The sequence below is a fragment of the Peromyscus maniculatus genome, chromosome 18 (genome assembly GCF_049852395.1).
Source record: "Peromyscus maniculatus bairdii isolate BWxNUB_F1_BW_parent chromosome 18, HU_Pman_BW_mat_3.1, whole genome shotgun sequence".
Classification (NCBI taxonomy): domain Eukaryota; kingdom Metazoa; phylum Chordata; class Mammalia; order Rodentia; family Cricetidae; genus Peromyscus; species Peromyscus maniculatus.
In genome coordinates this window covers 7,750,362-7,770,369 of record NC_134869.1, presented here as the reverse complement: position 1 = coordinate 7,770,369, position 20,008 = coordinate 7,750,362, and the positions used below count along the sequence as shown (strand labels likewise).

The window sequence follows — 20,008 nt, the reverse complement described above, 5'->3', positions numbered from 1 at the left end:
AGAAGTCATGATCCTCCTGCAATACCCTGCACTCTCTTGATGGGATTACAGTTGTGCCTTCATTTCTGAATCACCTAATGTTTAAAATACTTTTAAATTATTGCTCTATTTTGATTCCTGCTTAGATTGTTTTCTAAGCAAAATATAAATCAGAAAGAAAGCAATGCCTTGCCCATCTCTAAAACTTCAATTACACAGATCTGTATAGCTATAGCACAGTACAGTCACTCAGTAAATTGGACTTAGATGCAATGATGATTAAAATGCAGCAAATACAGAGTATAACAGAGATCCACAACTAGTGAAAATGCAAAAACCAAAGGAGCATGGGTGCCTACCACAATCCTACATCTACAATACAACACCCACACTTAAGTTTTAGGTGACACTGAGAAAGAAAGTTCTAAAGAAAAAAAGCCCAAACAATCAAACAAACAAACAAAAAAACAAAACAAAAAAAACCTCTGAGTTCCAGTGACCAGGATGACTGTTGCAGAAAAGTGTCTTCTAGATACAGAAGGGATAATTCATCTATGAAATCTCAATAATATGGTTGCCTAAATAAGACCTGCACAAGGAAAACACCAGTTGACATGCAAACACTTGATAGGGGAAACTTCAAAACTACACTCGTAAATAAAGAGTTGCCCATTATCCATAACTGCTGAGAGTAGATTTCAATTTTCTCCAGCGATACACTCTAAACTCCTCAATAGTTTATCCAGCCACAGTGGCCATCCTTAAACACACACACTTACACACATGCACATACACACACATGAACACACACACAAACCAACACACATACAGGAAGAGAGGGAGACAGAGGGGGAGGGAAAAAGAAAAGGAGAGGCAGAGACATAAAAAAGAGGCACACAGAGAGTCTGTTCACATTACATGGAACCAGTAAGTTGTACATAATACACATGTGTGTGTGTGATAGTAATAAAAAACATGTCCTGAATTTCAGAGGGAGTTAGGGGGAGTTGGAGGAGTGAGGGTGTAGAAACTACGTAAATACAGATATCATGTAGGAAATTGTCTAAAAATAATATAAATAAAAAACATTTTAAAAATGTACTGGATTTTCTAAACACTAAAACAGTTTTCAACTTGTAACAGGACAGAATACATTTCAAGGTAAGCAATAAAAGATTCTTTGAGTTGGGCAGTGTTGGCGCACGCCTTTAATTCGAGCACTCGGGAGGCAGAGGCAGGCGGATCTTTGTGAGTTCGAAGAATGAAAAAAGATTCTTTGAGATTGTACTCATTTTGAGGTCATTTCTTTGGTGACCTGTTCAGAGCAAGAGGCAGACATTGTTACCCCTGGCCCTTCCTGAATGGAGAATCAAGCAGAGCTTCCTCTGTGTCCTCAGCAAATACCACATCATTACAATACTCGGAGAATTGTGCCTGAGAAACAACTTCTGCTGTCGCTCATGTTTGCCCCACAGAAGATTTGCCAAACAGTACTTCCAAAATCAGGTTTAAAATACTGGACAATTCCATAGTTTTGTCATCATGCTTAATTGAATTTTTCTGTTGGGAAATGGTACATCTGCCACATAACTGTCTTTTGAAATACAGGAGAATTTTTGACATAGAAAAGACAATTTTGCTCATCCATGCAACTTAGGATCTAACACCTTTGCTACTGTGTGTCGGTGTGTGTCTCTTTAGATAAACTCTGAGGGGAGAGGGCCATGGCTTCAAAGTACTATGACAACTTCTGTGACAGGAACCATAGGTCCATGGGTGTCACATGAGTTCTGTAATGGACTAGAGGACTTTGTGATGACTGTAGCCGTGGTTAGAATATTGCAATCTTGAGGATCGTTAGAAGGTGCATTAGGCTAATAAGGAAAAGACTACTGTGGTCAAGTCTATGGTAAACATTATGATCACAGGGCTACATACATGATTTTCAGTTCAGTTGTGAAATATGCAGTATTGTGAATGATTAATTGATATCATTACAGGATGGGTTGACCCCTCTGCTGCTAGCCCTCCGAGAAAGGAAACACCGCATGGCAGCATACCTAATCACAAACGGTGCGAATCTTCACGTATGTGATAAATATCAAAGGTACTACACTTTGCATTTTTAAAACACTGCTTGTGTTGAAAATAGTCTAGAATAGTAAAAATCATTCATTTCAAATGTGTTATTGGAATAGATTAGAAAAAGTCAATAAAACATCAGTTACATATCTAAAAAATATCTATTACATGAAATGGTTATGCCAAAGAATGATAGTCAGGTTCATATTCCCTTTGATAATGAGAGGTTGTTTTTTTGATTTTTATTTTGACTGCCATATGATCTTATATGAGTTGATAGCATTTTTATTAGATTTTACATTTACAGTGTCAGTTCCAAAGTTTTCAAGTTTGCAATCACACAACCTTGTGAACAACCTTTAATCTTCAAATACTTTTGGTGGTGTGCAGAGAAGGATGATATATGAATGGTAGTTGTAAACTTACATATATGGCATGATATTAGTATCAGCAATTGAAAACATTCATTTTAACATTAAAATTATTTGATAACATTATTACTATTATTTTATGCAAATTGCAGTTCCGTATTTAACAGTGAATTATATTACAATAGAATAGAAAGGAAATGGCATTCTTTTTCATATAAAGCTTTCTGTACTTCTGGTCACTTTTCTCCAGTTATTCACCATAAACAATTTAAAATACAAATTTTACTCTATAAAGTATCATAGTGGGCTAAGAAGTTTTCTAGTTTTAGCCTTGGACATATTTTAGGAATCTGAACTCTGCTTTCAGGATGCTTAAGGCTACTTAGTTAATGGTCAATTCTACACACAAAGGCTTTATACTTACATGGTAAAATGTATACAGTTCACCATTTTAGTAATCGAATTGCCTCTGTCATTCTAGAACAACACTCATGTATGCAGTTAAATGGGATTGTGAAAATATTGTTGAAATTTTATTGAAGAAAGGTGTTGATCACCACTTAAAGGACACATTTGGATGGACTGCTCTTTATTATGCCGTTATGGGGAAACGCAAAACGTAAGTACAGAAGTTAAAACGCTATTTGAAACTAAATTCAGACATGAAATATTTACCAATGTTGTATTTTAACCAAGCGTGACTTCATTATTTAAATGCTTTTGGAATGGAAGCATTTTAGTCAACTCCACTTGCCATGAGATAAGCAAAGGGATAGATTGGTCAGAATAACAACGGGTGTACAAGAGTCTTAATCTCAAGACTGATCTGTGATGATTCTGAGAATCACACTCAGGGACTTGAATGTATGAGGCATTTATTTTACCACTCAACTTCATGGCTAAACTCTCCTTTGGAAGCCTTAATATCTTTATCTTTCAAGATCCCAGCATGCTCTGGTCGTTCCAAAAATAAAGCAATGCATGGCACAGAATTTTAGTTTTTGAGTTACTTCTTTGAATCTAAACATTTGTAGTTTGACAGAAAATCTTGATACTTATCTTCCAAATATTTCATCCAACTTATTACCTGAATGCTCAACAATCTAACATGCTCCCTCAGTCCAAGAAAGTAAAAATTCCTACATATATCAGATAGATATGGCATACATGAGGAAAACTTAGGAAGCATTTATTCATGGGGATTTAATGTGATTACACCTGTCTTTTAGTCCAGTGTTAAATAAACTTGATTATCAGGTTGTACCTACTGATCTGTATCTTTATCATAATAGTTATGGAGTCATGAGAAAAGGGTAGTTGAAAATTCAACTATGTGCCTGAAAATTCAAATTTTCTCCTAATATAACATAGTGTTCTCTGGCAGCTAAAACTCTTAAGATTTCTCCAAAGCTGTTGCTAGGCATCTGAACCTTATCACTTATTCAAAGCATTCCAGTATCCTAGAAGACCATCATGGCACGATACTTTGGAGGAGTCTCTCTTTTTAGCCATCAGATGGGTTTGCGGATATACTAAATTATCACATTAATCCAAGCACTTGCAGAAAGAGGCCAGAGATGCTTTCTTTCTTTCATAGTAATCTGTAGGCAAGGGTTCCTTTATATCATCCTCTGTAGCACAATCTGTGTTTGTGACAGATCTCTAGCGCCTTTCCCAGGGAAGTTGACAGAAAGTGATTGGCCTACTAAGTGCTTTTTCTGTGTAAAGGAACATTTTTCAAGATACTTGAATCTTTACCTCAAGATTTCAGGATATTTCACAACTCTGCCTCAGAAGGAAGACAATGAATACAATTTTGTGAATCTAAATTATATTAACTGTATTCAGTATTTAAGCCCCATCACAACCCATGAGTATACTTATAGCATTTATAAAAAACGATTTTTGTCTTCCATGTAGGTTGATGATAAGCATGGCGATTCAGGATCATTATGACAAAACTCTGATCATTGTTCCCTTCTTGGCTAAAGGAAGACCAGCAATAGAGCAACCGATGTCTTGGAATTCATTAGTGTTCTTACCATGGGCTTACTCTCACCATGGGCTTACTCTTTATTTCAGTAATATCAAATTCTGAATTCTGTAGCATTTGATAATAGGTCCATTCATGAATTACAGTGTGCTTTCATTTAGGATTCTAATCAGTTCAAGACTGAGAAGCAAGTTAGATACTGCTTTACTATTTCCGTGCCTGTTTTTAGGTGGTGAAATGTTCATAGCAAACTGTTAAACTAAAGTAGGGAAATCCTGAGTTTTGGAAAGTTAAGCTGGAGCCTAAGGAAACACTTTCTCAGAGCAAGAATACTTAGGACTCCTTCCTATATTAGGGCACTTTCCATCCTGTCAAGATAATCCAGATGGTTTGAATCGTAGTAAATCTACACCATTTCACTCTGTTCTTTCCTTCTAAAATGAGAAACTTTGTAAAACCTTTTAGAACTAATAAATTTGAAGGGTATATCCAGATGACCTGATGGAATCTTATATTGTATTTGAAATATCTTAAATGTTTAATATATTGATAAATGGTTTTCCATCCTTATTAAAATAATAACATTGTCTACCACCATTTCCATACTTTGCAGAAAAATGGTGATTATTCAGCATGACTTACTCCTCTTGAGACAACAAAATACCTTCACACGTAAGTCTTTTAAAGTTTCTTCTCTGTAGCCCTTCTTTTTTTTTTTTGAGTTTAATATGATTTTATTTTTTATCAAAGAATAATCTCTGATAGTTGTAGTTGGAAGTTTTTCTGTGTCCTGCCTAGCCTGCAGCCAGGACAAATCTCTCTCACCCACACTCCCACAGTTGCTTATAAAATAATCACTCAGAGGCTTAATATTATTTACAAACTGTGTGTTCTAATGGCTCAGGCTTCTGGCTCACTAGTCCCTATTACTTAACCCATTTCTATTAATCTATAAGTTGCCACATGGCCGTGGCTTGCCAGCACTTTCACATCTTGCTCCTCCTGGTGGCAGCTGGTGTTTCTTTCCTCTTTCCTTTCTTCTTCTGAAGGCAGACATCCACGGCTGGGCCCCTGGTGGAGCACTGGGAGTCTAATTAGTGAGTAAGAAGAGGGTTTATATGAGCAAGAATTGTTGAAGCCAAGGTTGGATAAAGCACCGGGACAAATAACCAAATGAATGGAAGCACAGGATCTATGAACCAAAGGCTGAGGGGCCCCCAACTGGATCAGGCCACCTGAACGGGTGAGACAGTCAGTTGGCTTGATCTGTTTGGGAGGAAGCTGTGCATTGGTGCCAGGTCCTGGGCTCGTTGCATGAGTTGGCTGTTTGAATCCTGGGACTTATGCAGGGACACTTGGCTCGGTCTGGGAGGGGGGAATGGACCTGCCTGGACTGAGTCTACCAGGTCAACCCCGGTCCTCGGGGGAGACCTTGATCTGGAGGAGGTGGGAATGGGGGGTGGGCTGGGGGGAGGGGTGGGCGAGAGGGGGAGAACAGGGGATTCTGTGGCTATTATGTTGAACTGAATGGTGTTGTAAAATAATAATAATAATAATAATAATAATAATAATAATAATAATAATAAAAAAAGTGGCAGAAAAGAAAAAAAAATAATTAATTAATTAATTAATTAACGAACAAAATTGGGCTGGGGACACAGCATAGTGAAAGAGTGTAACAGACACAAGGGCCCAAGTTTTATCTCCATTCTTGAAAAATCAAAATATATTATATAAACACTAATACTATCTGCTGTGGGATGTCTTTCTGTATGCTGTGAATATGTGTTGCTTTGATTGGTTGATAAATAAAGCCATTTGGTGCATGGCAAGGCAGCTTAGAGGCAAGAAGGAAATTCAAGCAGACACACAGGATGTAGCCCTTCTTTAGATTAAAAATGTTGCATTTAGAATTTTTTCAATTCTCTGTAATTAGATATTATTTGGGTAGCTGGATCTTGAGGTAGATCCATAACCAGCTTCTTGAATAATGGCCAAACAGATTTCCATAGTGGTTATAAGTTTGTACTGCCCTTACCTTTGGGTGAGTGGATGAGTGTTCCTCTTACCCTTCACCCACAAAGAGCAGTTTTTATTTTTAAAATGCATTTAAATTATGATACAATTAATATCCTTTCCCCCTTTCCATTCCTCTTTCCAGCTCCTCCTAGGCAGTTTTAAAAATCAAGTGTCTATTGACAGCTGAATTGTTTAAGAAATTAGTTGTATGAAACTGCCTTGTTAAAAAGTTTCTCAGTTTTGCACCAGAATTACATACTTGCATGTAAAAATATTTTTCAAATTACCATACTGGGGTGACATGCCAGCCTCTCCCCAGCTCACAGCACATTTTAGTTTACTTCATACATTTTTTTCCTAAAAATGTTGACATAGTGTCTAGTTCATTAATAGTTCCACTACACTGTATTGTAATTCATTTTATTTGTTTATTTCATGTGTGAGTGTTTGCCTGCATGTACACCAGGCATGTGCACCATGTTCATGTCTGGTGCTTGTGGGAGAGAGAAGATGGTGTTGTATTCTTTGTAACTGAAGTTACAGGTGATTGTAAAATACCACATAGGTTCTGAGAACAGAACACAGGTCCTCTTGAAGAGCAAAGCATGCTATTCACTTCTAAGTTGTCTTCTTAGCTACCCACACACATTATAAAAAACACATTAAATGAATGCATTGCAGTAAGTGAACATAATTACTTTGTTATACATATCATAGAAAACATGATTTATATGGGTAAACATGACACAATATTCAATTCTGTTATGATTTCCTTTTTTGTGTATGTTATTAAAGGAATGTTTTCTTTTCTATAGATTTTAACTAAAGTACAATTGGATCCCTTTCCCACTTCCCTTTCTTCCCTCCAGCACTCTCCCTATGCTCCCGCTTCTTCCATGTCCCCACAGGTCTCAAATCGATAGTCTCTTCTTCCCTTATAATTACTCTTCAATGCACACATTCACACACAGAGGCACAAATGGATAACTACAACCTACTGAGTTCAGTTGTCTTGTTTGTAGTTACATGGTTTCAGTGTTGACTACAGTTTCATTGGTCAAGCAATTAGGCATTCCTGTCTGAGAGAGACTCATTATTCCTATCTCAGCAGTCAGTAGTTTCCTGCAGTTCCTTGTCCAGGAGCATGACCCTCAGAGATTCCTCCCCACTTCTTCCTTAGCATGTCTATTGATATTGTCTCTGTTCAGATCTTGTTAATGTAGCCATTTCCATGAGAGACTGTTTGTTTCACAGCAGACTTCCTGATGTTTGCAGTCTTTCCACCTGCCTTTTCTGTGATGTTCCTTGAGCTATAGATGCTGGAGTTGTAAAGTTGATGTATCAACTGGGACTGGGATCCCTAGACTCTGTTGATCTCTGCTTCGTGTCTACTTGTACATTCTGGTGTGGGACTCAAGAGAATCTTCTTGATAAAGGGGGTCAGTGGGTCATCTTTATCTTCTCAGAAAAATAGCAATTAGATTCATTAATTCTTTGTACAGTTTTCTTTGTTTCTATTTAATTCATTTACTTTTTATTATTTCTTACTATCTACTGTTTGGGGGTTTGGTTTGTTCTTTTTTTTTCAAATTCTTAACTTGGATCATTAGGTTATTTATTTGTTTATATGCATACTGGAGTTTATTTTCCTGTCAATTTTAACTTTTATGACTCAATGGTTACATACTGTACATGGCATTATTTCAATTTTCTGTATTTCTTAAAGTTTCCTTTGTCTCTAGGCATATGCTCTATTTAAGAGGAGCCTCTTTGTGCTGCTGAGTGGAATATATATTCTTTGGTGTTGAGGTGGAATATTTAATTATTGGTTAGGTCAATTGAATGAAGATGTCATTTAATTCTGAGATTGTATGTATGTATTTGGGCCGGATGACCAATCAATTGGAAAACTCGGTGTTTGCAATCACGTAATGTTATTGGGTCTGTGTTGATCTGTGCCTTTTGTTCCATTAGGTTTCTTGTGAAGTTGGGTGCAGCTGAAGATATGACTCTCTCTTTCATTCTCTCTCTCTCTCTCTCTCTCTCTCTCTCTCTCTCTCTCTCTCTCTCTCTCTGTGTGTGTGTGTGTGTGTAAGTATTCTATTTTGTATTTGTTGAAACTTTAATTAGTATGAAGTACATATCTTTGTCTCTTCTGCATCATTTTAGTTTGAAAATGATTTTTCAGATATTAGGATGGTGATACCTGCTTGCTTCCTGACACTGTTTGCTTAGAATACATTTTGCATCCATTCATTGTAAGATGGTGCTTGACTTTTAAACTAAGAATGGATTTTTCATAGACAATAGATAGTTGGATTTTGTTTCTTAATTTGTTTAGGTAGCCTTTGTCTTTTGACTGGAGTGTTGAGGCCATTGATATCTGGATTCGTTGTTGAAAGTTGTACCTAGATTGCAGTGTTTTATTTTCCTGTTTTTTGTTGTTAGATGCCCTTTGTATTTCCTTTAATTCTAGTTTTGCTTGTTTTCTTTCTAAAAGTCTCCTCTCACACTTACTCCTCTGTTCAGTTAGAAGTATTACATTTAGCAGTCTGTTTAGACTTTGTTATTTGCTATGACTGTTTCAGGCTGCTTGTATCATGGAAGTGTTTCTGCTTCAGCTATGGCAGACAGATTCACTGGGTCCATGAGTCCTGGCTGACATGCATGGCCTTTTAGTATTTGAAGTTCATTGCTTCAGGTTCTTCTGCTTTTCAGAGTTTTATTTGATAATCCAGCTGTTGCCCTGGGCATGTTCATTTCCAAATGACTTGTATACTTTTTTTTCTTAAGCTTTCAATATTTTTCTTAGTCCTGTATATTTGGTGGTGCTACTATCATATGCTTTGGAGTTTTCTTTTTCTGATCTTGTCTGGTTGGGGTTTTGTTTGATTCTTGTATCAGTGTGTGTATATATTTCCTTACTTGGATGAAGAATTCCTCTGTGATCTTTCTATTAATCTTGTCTATGCTATTGATTGAGAATACTGTTTCCTCATGTATCCCAATAGAATTCAAAGATCTGAGCTTTTGATGGTATCTCAAATTTCTTGCCTGGTCTTGTAGTAGATGTAACCAATAGTCTTTTTAAAATAAAAAACACAGAACCAATGTAAAAGAGAAAGCCGAGAGGACAGAGCTCAGAGCTACAATCTTACCTCCTGCAGTGCTCCTAGCTTCCTGGAAAAAAAGCTACTTCCTGTGTGTCTGTCTTTAAATAGACTTTCTGTTCTGTCTTCTCATTGGTTGTAACCCCAAACACATGACTGCCTCATCACTGCCTGTAAGTACCGCCCTCCAGGTCTTAAAGGTCTCCAATGCTGGCTGTATCCCTGAAAACACAGAGATCTACCTATCTATTCTACCAAGTGCTAGGATTAAAGGTGTGCGCCACCACCACCACGCTCTTGCTATGGCTCTAATAGCTCTGACCCCTGGGCAACTTTATTTATTAACATACAATAAAAATCACATTTCAGTATGAATAAAATACCACCATATTTCCCCTTTTCTATTTTAATAAAAAGAAAAAAAAGGCAAAAGGTTATAACTAACAAAAGAAAAAACAATATACAAAAGTACAATAACTATATACAATATATACAAGTAACAAATACCTAAACAATGTCTAGTCCATTTGTGTTTGTCAAATCAGAGAAAATAATTCCCTTATCTATCCTATTTTGGTAAGTCCAAAATGTATCTAATTCACTTTCTATCCTAATTAATCTTCAACTATAACTAACTAAACTTCAACTCCCTCAGAGACCCAAGAAGGAAATAATATTAGCTAACAAAAATAAAAACAGGAAGTGCACTCAAGCAACTTCCAAAAAATTTGTGAGTTGACAGAAGCAGCGAGCTGCCTGGACAGTCACCTGAGGTTTCTCCGCAGTGTTGGGGCATCATCTTCAGCCTATAGGCTTAGTGTATCTGACAGACTTATTTGTGAGGTAGGATGTACACAGGGTCAACAGTTCAACCTCACATTGGGTGAGAGCAGTCCATGTACCAGAAACACCTGAATTCTACTAGTGTCATGTCATGATTCAGGATTATAAATTCTGGAAATTGTTGACAGTTTTTGAATTCAGCTGACCATTCTTCTTGGCTGTGTATATATGGCTTCATCTCAGCATCCCCTTCTTCTCCACATCCATCTATTAAATGCCAGTCTACTATTGAGAGGCATGAGCTTTCAGCTGCTGTTGCATTGCACAACAGAAGCCATCGGCCCACTGCCTGTTCAGCTGCCTTTGAAGAAAAGGGCACTGTACCTTTTCCGGATTGTGAAGGCCACTTCAGGGATGGTGCCCATATTGTCCTGGCCTCAGAAGATGCCTTTTGACAAAGCCATAACCACACTTGTTTTGGCAACAATGAGTAGTCCTTTGTTTCGTGTCCTGTCTGTCCATTTTGTCCTGTTGATTCGAGGATACTTTATTGTCCAGTGGCTAACTTTTGCCACAATGAAAGTTAGCTCCATATGCAGTTTCTTCAATGCCCATATTTTCTCTGAAGTAGATTGGTACTGCCAGGAGCCGACATGTCTCAAAAAAGAAAAATTTCTAAGTTATTAAAACATTTTAAATGCCATATTCTGTAGATCTCTGAAGGGTTTGAAGATGACCTGTCTAAAATATATCTGTTCAATTTTTAAAACATATCTAATATGACTACAAGTTCTATTGTAATGTCTAACTACTAACTTTCATTTTTTTATATCCTAATAGTTGGTAATAATGTAAAGTACTTAAAACTAGTAAATGTCTTTTTCTTTTCTTTTCTTTCTTTTTTTTTAAACAAGAACCTTAAATCTAATCTCCTTTGCTTAGCCTTTTTCCTAAGCCTTGACAACAACTTCTAACCAACCCCCCTAAACAGTGGAAATTATCCCAGACCCAAAACCCATTAAAAGAACCAAAAAACCACCTGCCCCACACCACCTCTTTGGGAATGTGGGCATTGTATTCTCAAAATTGCTTCCTGCTGGGTATCAGTGAAGTTATCTTTATCCTGAAAGAAAAAATTTAGGTTAATTGTCAAATTCTAGGAAAGGTAACTATATCCTTCATTATCCAGTCTGTGTATAATGCCAAAGTTCAGGGTTTATCTCAAGTCCTTATTCAAGTAGTCTTTCAGACTGGATCATCTCAGCTAGTCATCTCAAAATTGCTCTGAGCACCTTGTAGTTCAAAGTTGATCTGTAGATGATGTTTGTTAGCTTAGTGATATTATTATTGTCCACGTGGAATTGTTGTTGTTGTGGAGCCCCATCTTCTTTCTGGAGACTTCAGTTGATGTTAGGCCGTGATTTCTTGCAGAAAACTGATAAGAGACTCGAACACAAAGACATATATATACAACTAATTGAAGTCTTTTTTCTAGAATTAGTTAGTACTCTATATGGCCATTTATTTTTATCGTTAATTTTGGTTTCTGTTCCTTAATAGAAGTTTGCCAAAAAAATTTTCTTTGTTTTCTCCTGAATTTTCTATTCTCTCTGTTTCATCATCCTGACCAGCATGATTCATTCCAATAGGCACTTGGTTATTTAATCACTCTGAGCAGGGGTTTCCTCTACAGTTGCAAGAAAGGTTTGAACTGGATTTGCTATGGGGGCCTGCATGAGGCCCATCCGGGATTTTCCCAAAAACTGAGGCAAAGGATTACCCTGTCTGTCCTTTGTTGATCTATATTCATTGGTCCAGTGTTTTCCCTTATCACACCTTCTGCTTCTAGGAATGACCTGTTTACAGTCCCTTTTCAAATGTCCTTGCTTTCCACATCCAAAACATCTAACACTCCTCAAACCTTTTGAAATTGCTTCTCCTACCCACATATCATCATGCTCATGAGCCTCAACATTAAGTATGTCTCTAATCCAATCTTCCAAAGGTGCAGATCTTGCCTTTAACAGCCTGATTATTCTTTTGCATGCTGCATTCGCATTCGCATTCTCAAAGGCCAAAGATTCAATTATTATCTTACTAGCTTCTAAATCTGAGACCATTCTCTTTACTGCTGAAGCCAGTCTTTGTAAAAAATCTGTGAAAGATTCTTTGGGGCCTTGCATAACCTTTGTAAATGATTCAGGTTTTTTTTCCTGGTTCCTCTGTCCATGCATTCAAGGCTGCTGTTCGACATAAAATTAGGGTTTGGACATCATATAAACATTGTGTTTGTACTGTTGCATATTGGCCTTCTCCAATAAGCTGATCTTGGCAAACTTGTATTCCTTTATCCCTCCATTGTTTTTCTATGTTTTTAGCTTCATCCATAAACCAAGTTAAAAATTGCAGCCTCTGGCTGGGTTCAAGAACAGCTTGTACCAGCTCCTACCAGTCCTGTGGTACAATCCTATTATATGTTGACCAAGAGTTTAACATTTGCTTTACGTATGGGGAATACATGCCATTAGATACTATTGCCTCCTTAAACCTTTTTAAATCCAAAATTTCAATTGGAGCCCAAATATTTTGTGTAGTCATTTGATCAGGCAACTGCTGTACGGTTACAGGATAAATTAAAGGTGACTGTGTGAAAACAGGCTTTCTTTCTGTAACCTTATGATCCAAACATGAAACAACTTCACTGTTAATTTCTTCTGTCTGAATTTTTACAGGTTTAACAAGTTTTTCTAAAGCTGTCATCCTGGCACTTAAATTGACTATCTTTTTAAATTGTAAAATGAGGATAAGCATAGTGATAAACTGCATAATTCCACAAGTACTAATCTTCTCATATAGTTGTTCCACTGTCAGACTGCCTAAAATTTCAAACAAAACTCAATTTTCTTCCAATGTACACATAAAACCCATTTTTTTTAATGTGGAAAAAATTTTCTCTTTTAAATAGTTTCCTTTAAAATATCTGATATGTTGTTACTTACCAAATCTGCGTAGAACAGTAGAAATCTGAGGAAATTTCAAAATAGCCACCTAGTGTCCTAGGTGTGAAGAGAGAGAGAGAGAGAGACAGAGAGATAGAGAGAGAGAGAGAGAGACAGAGAGACAGAGACAGAGAGACAGAGAGAGAAAGTGAAAGCGTAGCCGGCTAAAGCTTAAATCCAGCCACGTGTTCCCTCTTGAGTCGAGTCAAGGCTTGGCTCTGGCTTCCTTAAGCTCCCACCAGGTGAGTTGGCTTTACAGGCAGGGGCCCTGTTCAGCAGGGCAGGCCTGAGTTGTATGTAGCACCGGCTTTAAGCAAGCAGCTCAAGGTTAGTCCGTCCTGAGGCCAAGCAGACCTGGGCCAGGGCTAGGGAGTAGGGCCGACCACTCGAACTAGGGAGCCAACCCCAAGAGGTTTTTAATGGATTCTTGTCACATTGGGCACCAGATGTAGATATAACCAATCGTCTTATTAAAATAAAAAATACAGAACCAATGTAAAAGAGAAAGCCAAGAGGTCAGAGCTCAGAGCTAAAAATCTTACCTCCTGCAGTGTTCCTAGCTTCCTGGAAAAAAAGCTACTTCCTGTGTGTCTTTCTTTAAATAGACTTTCTATTCTGCCTTCTCATTGGTTGTAAACCCAAACACATGACTGCCTCATCACTGCCTGCAAGTACCACCCTCCAGGTCTTTAAGGCGTATGTCTCCAATGCTGGCTGTATCCCTGAACACACAGAGATCTACCTATCTCTTCTACCAAGTGCTGGGATTAAAGGCATGCACCACCACCACCACTATGCTCTTGCTCTGGCTCTAATAGCTCTGACCCCTGGGCAACTTTATTTATTAACATACAATGAAAATCACATTTCAGTACAAATAAAATACCACTATATGGTCTTGTAGCATGGCTTTTTTTCTTTTTTATATTATTTGCTAATTAATTCTAGATTTTCTACTTTTTCTTTACATTCTCATATTCTATTTTTTGTTTGATTTGTTATATTGGTAAGGTTTTTCTCTGAACTTTCTAATTGGGATGCTGCAATTTTCAGTATTATATCTATTGCAGCCATTGATCTGGACCTAGTCTTCTGTGTATGGTGACAGCCACAGGCAAAAAAATGTGGGGCCAGAACAGGGAAGAAGTGACTTACCCAGAAAAGGTTGTGATATATTGTATACTCTAATAAAATTTGCTTGAAGATAAGAGGACAGAACAAGCCACTTGATTAAATATAGAGGCCAGGCAGTGGTGGCACACATCTTTAATCCTAGCACTTGGGAGGCAGAGACCCATTTGGATCTCTGTGAGTTATATCCACCTTGGATTACATGAGATTGAATCAGTCTAGGAGAGAAACAGAGCCAAGCAGTGGTGGCACCCACCCTTAATCCCATTACTGGGAAGTCACATGCCTTTAATCCCAACACTAGGAAGGACGTGATGTCTGGGTAGAGAAAGGTATATAAGGCTCGAGGAGACAGGAACTAAAGGCTTTTTGGCTGGAACCCCTTTTGTCTAGAGGCTTTTCAGCTAGAGAGCTTTTAGCTGAGGACTCAGAGGCATTCAGTCAGAGGATTCCTGGAGTTGGCGAGGTTAGACTTGGCTATGACTTGATTCTTTGTCTTTTTGATCTTTCAGCATTTTCCCCAATATCTGGCTCTGTTGTTTTTTTTTTTAAATTAAAATAACATTTAGGATTCCTGCAACAGAGGGTTCACAGCTTTGGACCTGGAATAGGCTTGTTGGCTTCCAGAGAAAATGAAGTAGCCACCTAGCTAGCAAAGGTAGCTAGGAAACATGGAGGCCATGCCTGCTGCATTTCTAAAGCAAGGCATGTGGGTTTGGAGAAAGTAGTAGGGGATAATAGGATGGGAAATGGAAAGAGAGACTTGCTCAACAATGGTGACTCACAAACAAAGAGGGTTGTCAGCTTGGATCTGGAACAAGTGTGAGTTTACTGATGGCAGTTTTTGGGGGGTTACGAAAAAAAAGAGACTTATTCAATAAAGGTGGCACAAAATCTAAAATAATGGTAATTTTGTATTCAAATTCTTCCATTTAAACAAATACATCATATAGTGTTACTGAAATGTTTACATACATGGTGATTACTTCTGGCTCTACTGTATGGCAATGGTTTGGTTCCTAAATGTATAATTAGAAATTAATATTCTTAACTGTGAGGTGTTGAACTCAAGGTTTCATACTTTAAGAAGGAGGTGCTCTATGTATTTGCTACTCCAATGACCCTATTTTTATTTTTATTTTTGTCTTCCTGCTTTGTGTTGCCAAATAGACTCTTGAGTGCCAAAAGGCAATCTCCAGAGGTCAAACTGTAGTCAAGTCTTTCACATGATTTTTTCCCATATGCAGTAACCTTTAGAATGTGAATACTATAGATGAAGCAAATAATGAACCTCTTCTTTCGGGGAAAAAAAGAAGAAACTAGTCTACTAATTCCAGATTTAAATTCTGTTTTTATTGTGGGTGGTTAATATCTGTAGTGTTTATCAGTAAATATGAAGCCACTCATACACCAGATAATACTTGACTATCCATCCACAACCCCATTTTATCTTTTACCCTATTTTGCAAGACAAGTGCTCTGCCCCTTGGGCACATTTCTAGTCTTCATTTTCCATGGGAAGATACTTTCTCAAGGGTAATGTCAATAGGATCTCACCATGTGTTGTCTTTCTTATTTTATATAAAAGGGGAACTGTAGACAAAATTCTAAATGGTCTTAGTAAATAAAAAACACAGAGCCAAATACAGAGTTAAAAGTCCAAGATATCAGAGCACTAGTGAAGAGCCAAGACAGCCTTATCTTAATACCTGGCCACTGTCTCTTCTCTAATGAGAGAGACCTTCTTCCTCTGTGACTTATCTTTTTATTGTCTTTCTGTTCTGCCTTCTCATTGGCTCTAAACCCAACCACATGACTTCCCTGTCACTGCCTGTCTATACAGACCTCCAGGTCTCTATGGTTGGTACTGGGATTAAAGGTTCAGGTCACCACTGCTTGGCTGTGTCCTTGACCACACAGAGACTCTGCCTGCATGGGATTGGATTAAGGGTACGTGCCACCACCGCCTGACATCTGCTTAATGGCTCGGTTTTACTTCTGATCTCCAGGCAACTTGATTAACATACAAATAAAATCACACTTCACTTCAGCACAAATAAAATACCACCATAGGGGACTAGGTTTCTATCCCAGTAGAAAGACCTTAAGTGAGTTATTAAGTGATATATATGTAGATACCTACATATGGATTTATAGTTTTATAATAAACAAATTTCCAAAGCAACTTTCTTTGACCTAGCCTTGCTAGTGCATACTTTTAATCTTCTGTATAATAGCCATGTGCAGAATAGATATGTTCTTAAGAAGGGGATCTTACCAGTAGTTATGTCCAAAGGTGACAATAGCAATTGAGTTTCTACCTTATTGCATCATAGGTAAGAATGAGAATTATAGCCAGATCTAAAAGAGCTCATCAGAACCTAACCACAGAGGAGATAGGGAGGGTGGGCAGCATTGATTTCACCTTACCTCTCTTTTCTAATTCCATGCAAGTCTTTATGAGAAACATTGTCCTGATAGGTTTCCATAATTTTAGGGGAGATTGATAAGTACAATGATCATTGCTTCAGGTTCTCTCTGATAGGTTGTTCATTCTTACCTGAAGGATTGCAGCCGTGTATCTGGGGAATATTTGTTGTGTTATAACAAAATATTTATACTCTCTTGAAATTGATCCTGGTACCATTCTTCCAGAAAACTACTCTCTTTGCTATTTATTTATGATAGGCACTGATTCTGGCAATGGCACTATTTGCCGTAAGTTGGAATTGTTGTGAGTATACATGGTCACCTACTTTGAGGTATCAAATGCTGATAATTTCTTTCATTGTTTTATTCAATAAATCCAAAGAAGGTGATTTCCTGATGCATTTGTTATATTCCAGTACCATAGTTATTATTTATCCTAGAAGATTTTTTACTCTAGAAGATTTACCCTATGATATTTTATAGACTAATATAATCGACTGAAATATGTTTACTATTCATTCAATTATAGGAAATGAGCCTGAAGATGTCGTTTCATCAGGGTAAGATTTTAAGGTCTTTGAATATGAATGTTAACTTATAATTAGAACCAGGGAAAAGAACTAATGTTTATTGAATATTGTGTTCTTCACTGATTCCATCTGATTTATTTAGTGTCCATGATGCATTAATATAATCATATGTTTTAAAGCTTTTATGTCCTTGTGACTAAGTGTCTTACTACTTTAGCAAAGGTCATGCAGAGAGTTTGATTAATTCTATAATCCCATAGGTAACAAGTTGCCAGCTCTTGACTGAACTGTCAGCCTCTTCATTCTCTTGTTCCTGTGACTACATTGAGATGATCTCATGTAGAAAGCCAGTTTTCCTTATGTGTCAACTCTGGATTAGAGTTTTCCTGAGAAACCTATCTATAACTCCATAGTTTTTCTTTTTGAAAGTTGTTCTTAGATACTACATTGCTATCAAGATTGGAGGGGGATCCTCTCTTAATTGTGTCTGTAGTGCCATAGGTTTGAAATGAGCAAGATGACAGAAGGCTTGGAATTACATTATTGGAATGGTAGTCCATGTGCACATACACCATGTTATGCTGTTACAATTGAGCATCTATTTAAGGGACATTATGAACTTATACTCAGTTTTGTTTTCTCTTCAAACTACTAGACTGCCTGGTCACAAGAGGATTTTTTTTCCTCGTTTTATCAAGTCTTGGTTTCCCCCAAGACACTAAGCATTTTGAAATTTTTACTGTACATTTATTTTTCCTCATGTTTCTTGACCTATAGTTTAGAATTTTTGACTGCCAGGTACTCCTTCTTGTTTTATTAGAAAATTTCAGATATGAAAAATTTGTAGTTTTTAAGGGATTTTGAAAACTAATAAAAGTATCCTGAGCACAGAAAACTAGATCCAACATTATACATAAACAGTTGCTCTGAGGGAGAAGCCAAAACTAAAACACAGTATTCTACGGAGGTGGAAATACAAATGGCCCAATTTAGGTCTTTTAGTTCCTTCACTAAAAGACCAGTCATTACTGACCAGTATTTGATTGAGAATTCCTGTAGGAAAATATGGGAATGAGTCAAGTGTTCCAAGAATGGCATTAAAAGTAGCATAGTGGTGGATGATTTGAATGACTTTAACAGGGGAAGGGCAATTTTGAAAGTAAAATCATGGAGGTCAATAGGACTAAGAGTTTGGCCTCGTGATTAGTTTTTTAAAGACAATAAAGTTAATTACATAGACACAGGATGGTGAAAATCATCTGGGAATGGATAGGGTTGAATGTAATTTGGAAACTATATTACCTTTTGTGCTTAATTGATAGAAATGACAAATAAATTCTTCTGTTGAAACTTTCTTGAGAAACCTGAAGTCTTTATAGAAAACAGGGAATGTGGTATCACAGAGGGTGGGCTAGAGAATGTTCAGCACCAAGGGCTGAAATGAAATCTGAATGAAAAATATCTATGATCCACTGCCACTGCTTCTTTTCCTGTTACCTTTGCCAAATTCCTGTCCTTTTCAGATTGGAATTGCAGAACATAATCATAGAATTTTATAACATGCCTAGGCTTGGGATGTGTGTTGCTGACCCTCCATTTAGCTTATATGCCTGAACCAGGGAACTAGCTGTCTTTCAGGTTCTTTGAGCCTGTACTTTCAGGAATCTGCACCTTCCTGGGATGAATATTTAAAGGCCAGAGAGCATCACTGAAGACTGCAAAAGAGGGAACGAGGAGTGGTATCCTATATAAGGAAGACATCTAGAGAACATAGAGGGAAACAGAGGCAAAAGTCCCAGGGATCTGCTTTTCCAGATGTCTCTGCCATCAACCGAGCACATATGAAGGTTTTTAAGTGCATGGTAGTTTTTGAATCAGCCTGCACCAAGTAGAAAGCACAACTGAATTATTATATTTTAATGTTTGAACACCCATGATAAAAGGATTTCAAATCTCAATGTGCACATTTGTTTGTTCACTTATAACTTTAATGTTCAAGGATTTCACATTTGTTTCATGACTTCATTAGTTATTTTACAATGAATGGATGTGATGGTTTCCTTTCAATGGGTATTTTCCATGCTCAAGAATGAAGGTTGCCATTTAGTAGTTATACAGTTTTGTGCTTTATTAATAGAGTAGAACGAGGTCACTATTGCTTTGCTTTATTTGGGGCTATTACCTTTATTTAAATTAATGGTTAAAGAGTATGTGAGCAATTAATTGTAATTTGCGTTCAATCACCAGGACAGTTTTCAAAACAAATGATTTTCAGGTTCCACAAATACATTGACTGACACTATTTGATGTGGAACTATGTGTAACTCTTTCTTGACAAGTGCAGAGATTAGGAGAAGTGGAGACAGAAATTAACAGCTGAACAAATTTTATAAAACAGTTGTCTAATAACAATAGAAACACCATTTGCTATTCAAATAACTAAACATTCAGGACAAATGCTTTTGTCCACTTCTCACTTATTTGTTGTGTGTTTTGCTTCAAAGATATCACTTTGAATCCAAGTCACTGACGTCTGTGTGTGCAAGAATGGAGGACACAGCTAATTTGAAAACTCAGGTAA

At 37.2% G+C, this 20,008-nt stretch overlaps 1 protein-coding gene across 4 annotated transcripts in view; it reads left to right on the top strand.

Annotated features, from left to right (window-relative positions):
• Nucleotides 1-20,008, top strand: part of LOC143269234 (uncharacterized) — a 59,452-nt gene that overhangs the window by 5,214 nt on the left and 34,230 nt on the right. For all 4 annotated transcript variants that reach the window (XM_076554297.1, XM_076554296.1, XM_076554294.1 and 1 more), the window contains exons 4-8: nucleotides 1,980-2,086; nucleotides 2,914-3,051; nucleotides 5,039-5,097; nucleotides 17,427-17,457; nucleotides 19,932-20,004. In XM_076554297.1, the coding sequence (XP_076410412.1) occupies nucleotides 1,980-2,086; nucleotides 2,914-3,051; nucleotides 5,039-5,097; nucleotides 17,427-17,457; nucleotides 19,932-20,004 (408 nt within the window). The remainder of the gene's footprint in view (nucleotides 1-1,979; nucleotides 2,087-2,913; nucleotides 3,052-5,038; nucleotides 5,098-17,426; nucleotides 17,458-19,931; nucleotides 20,005-20,008) is intronic.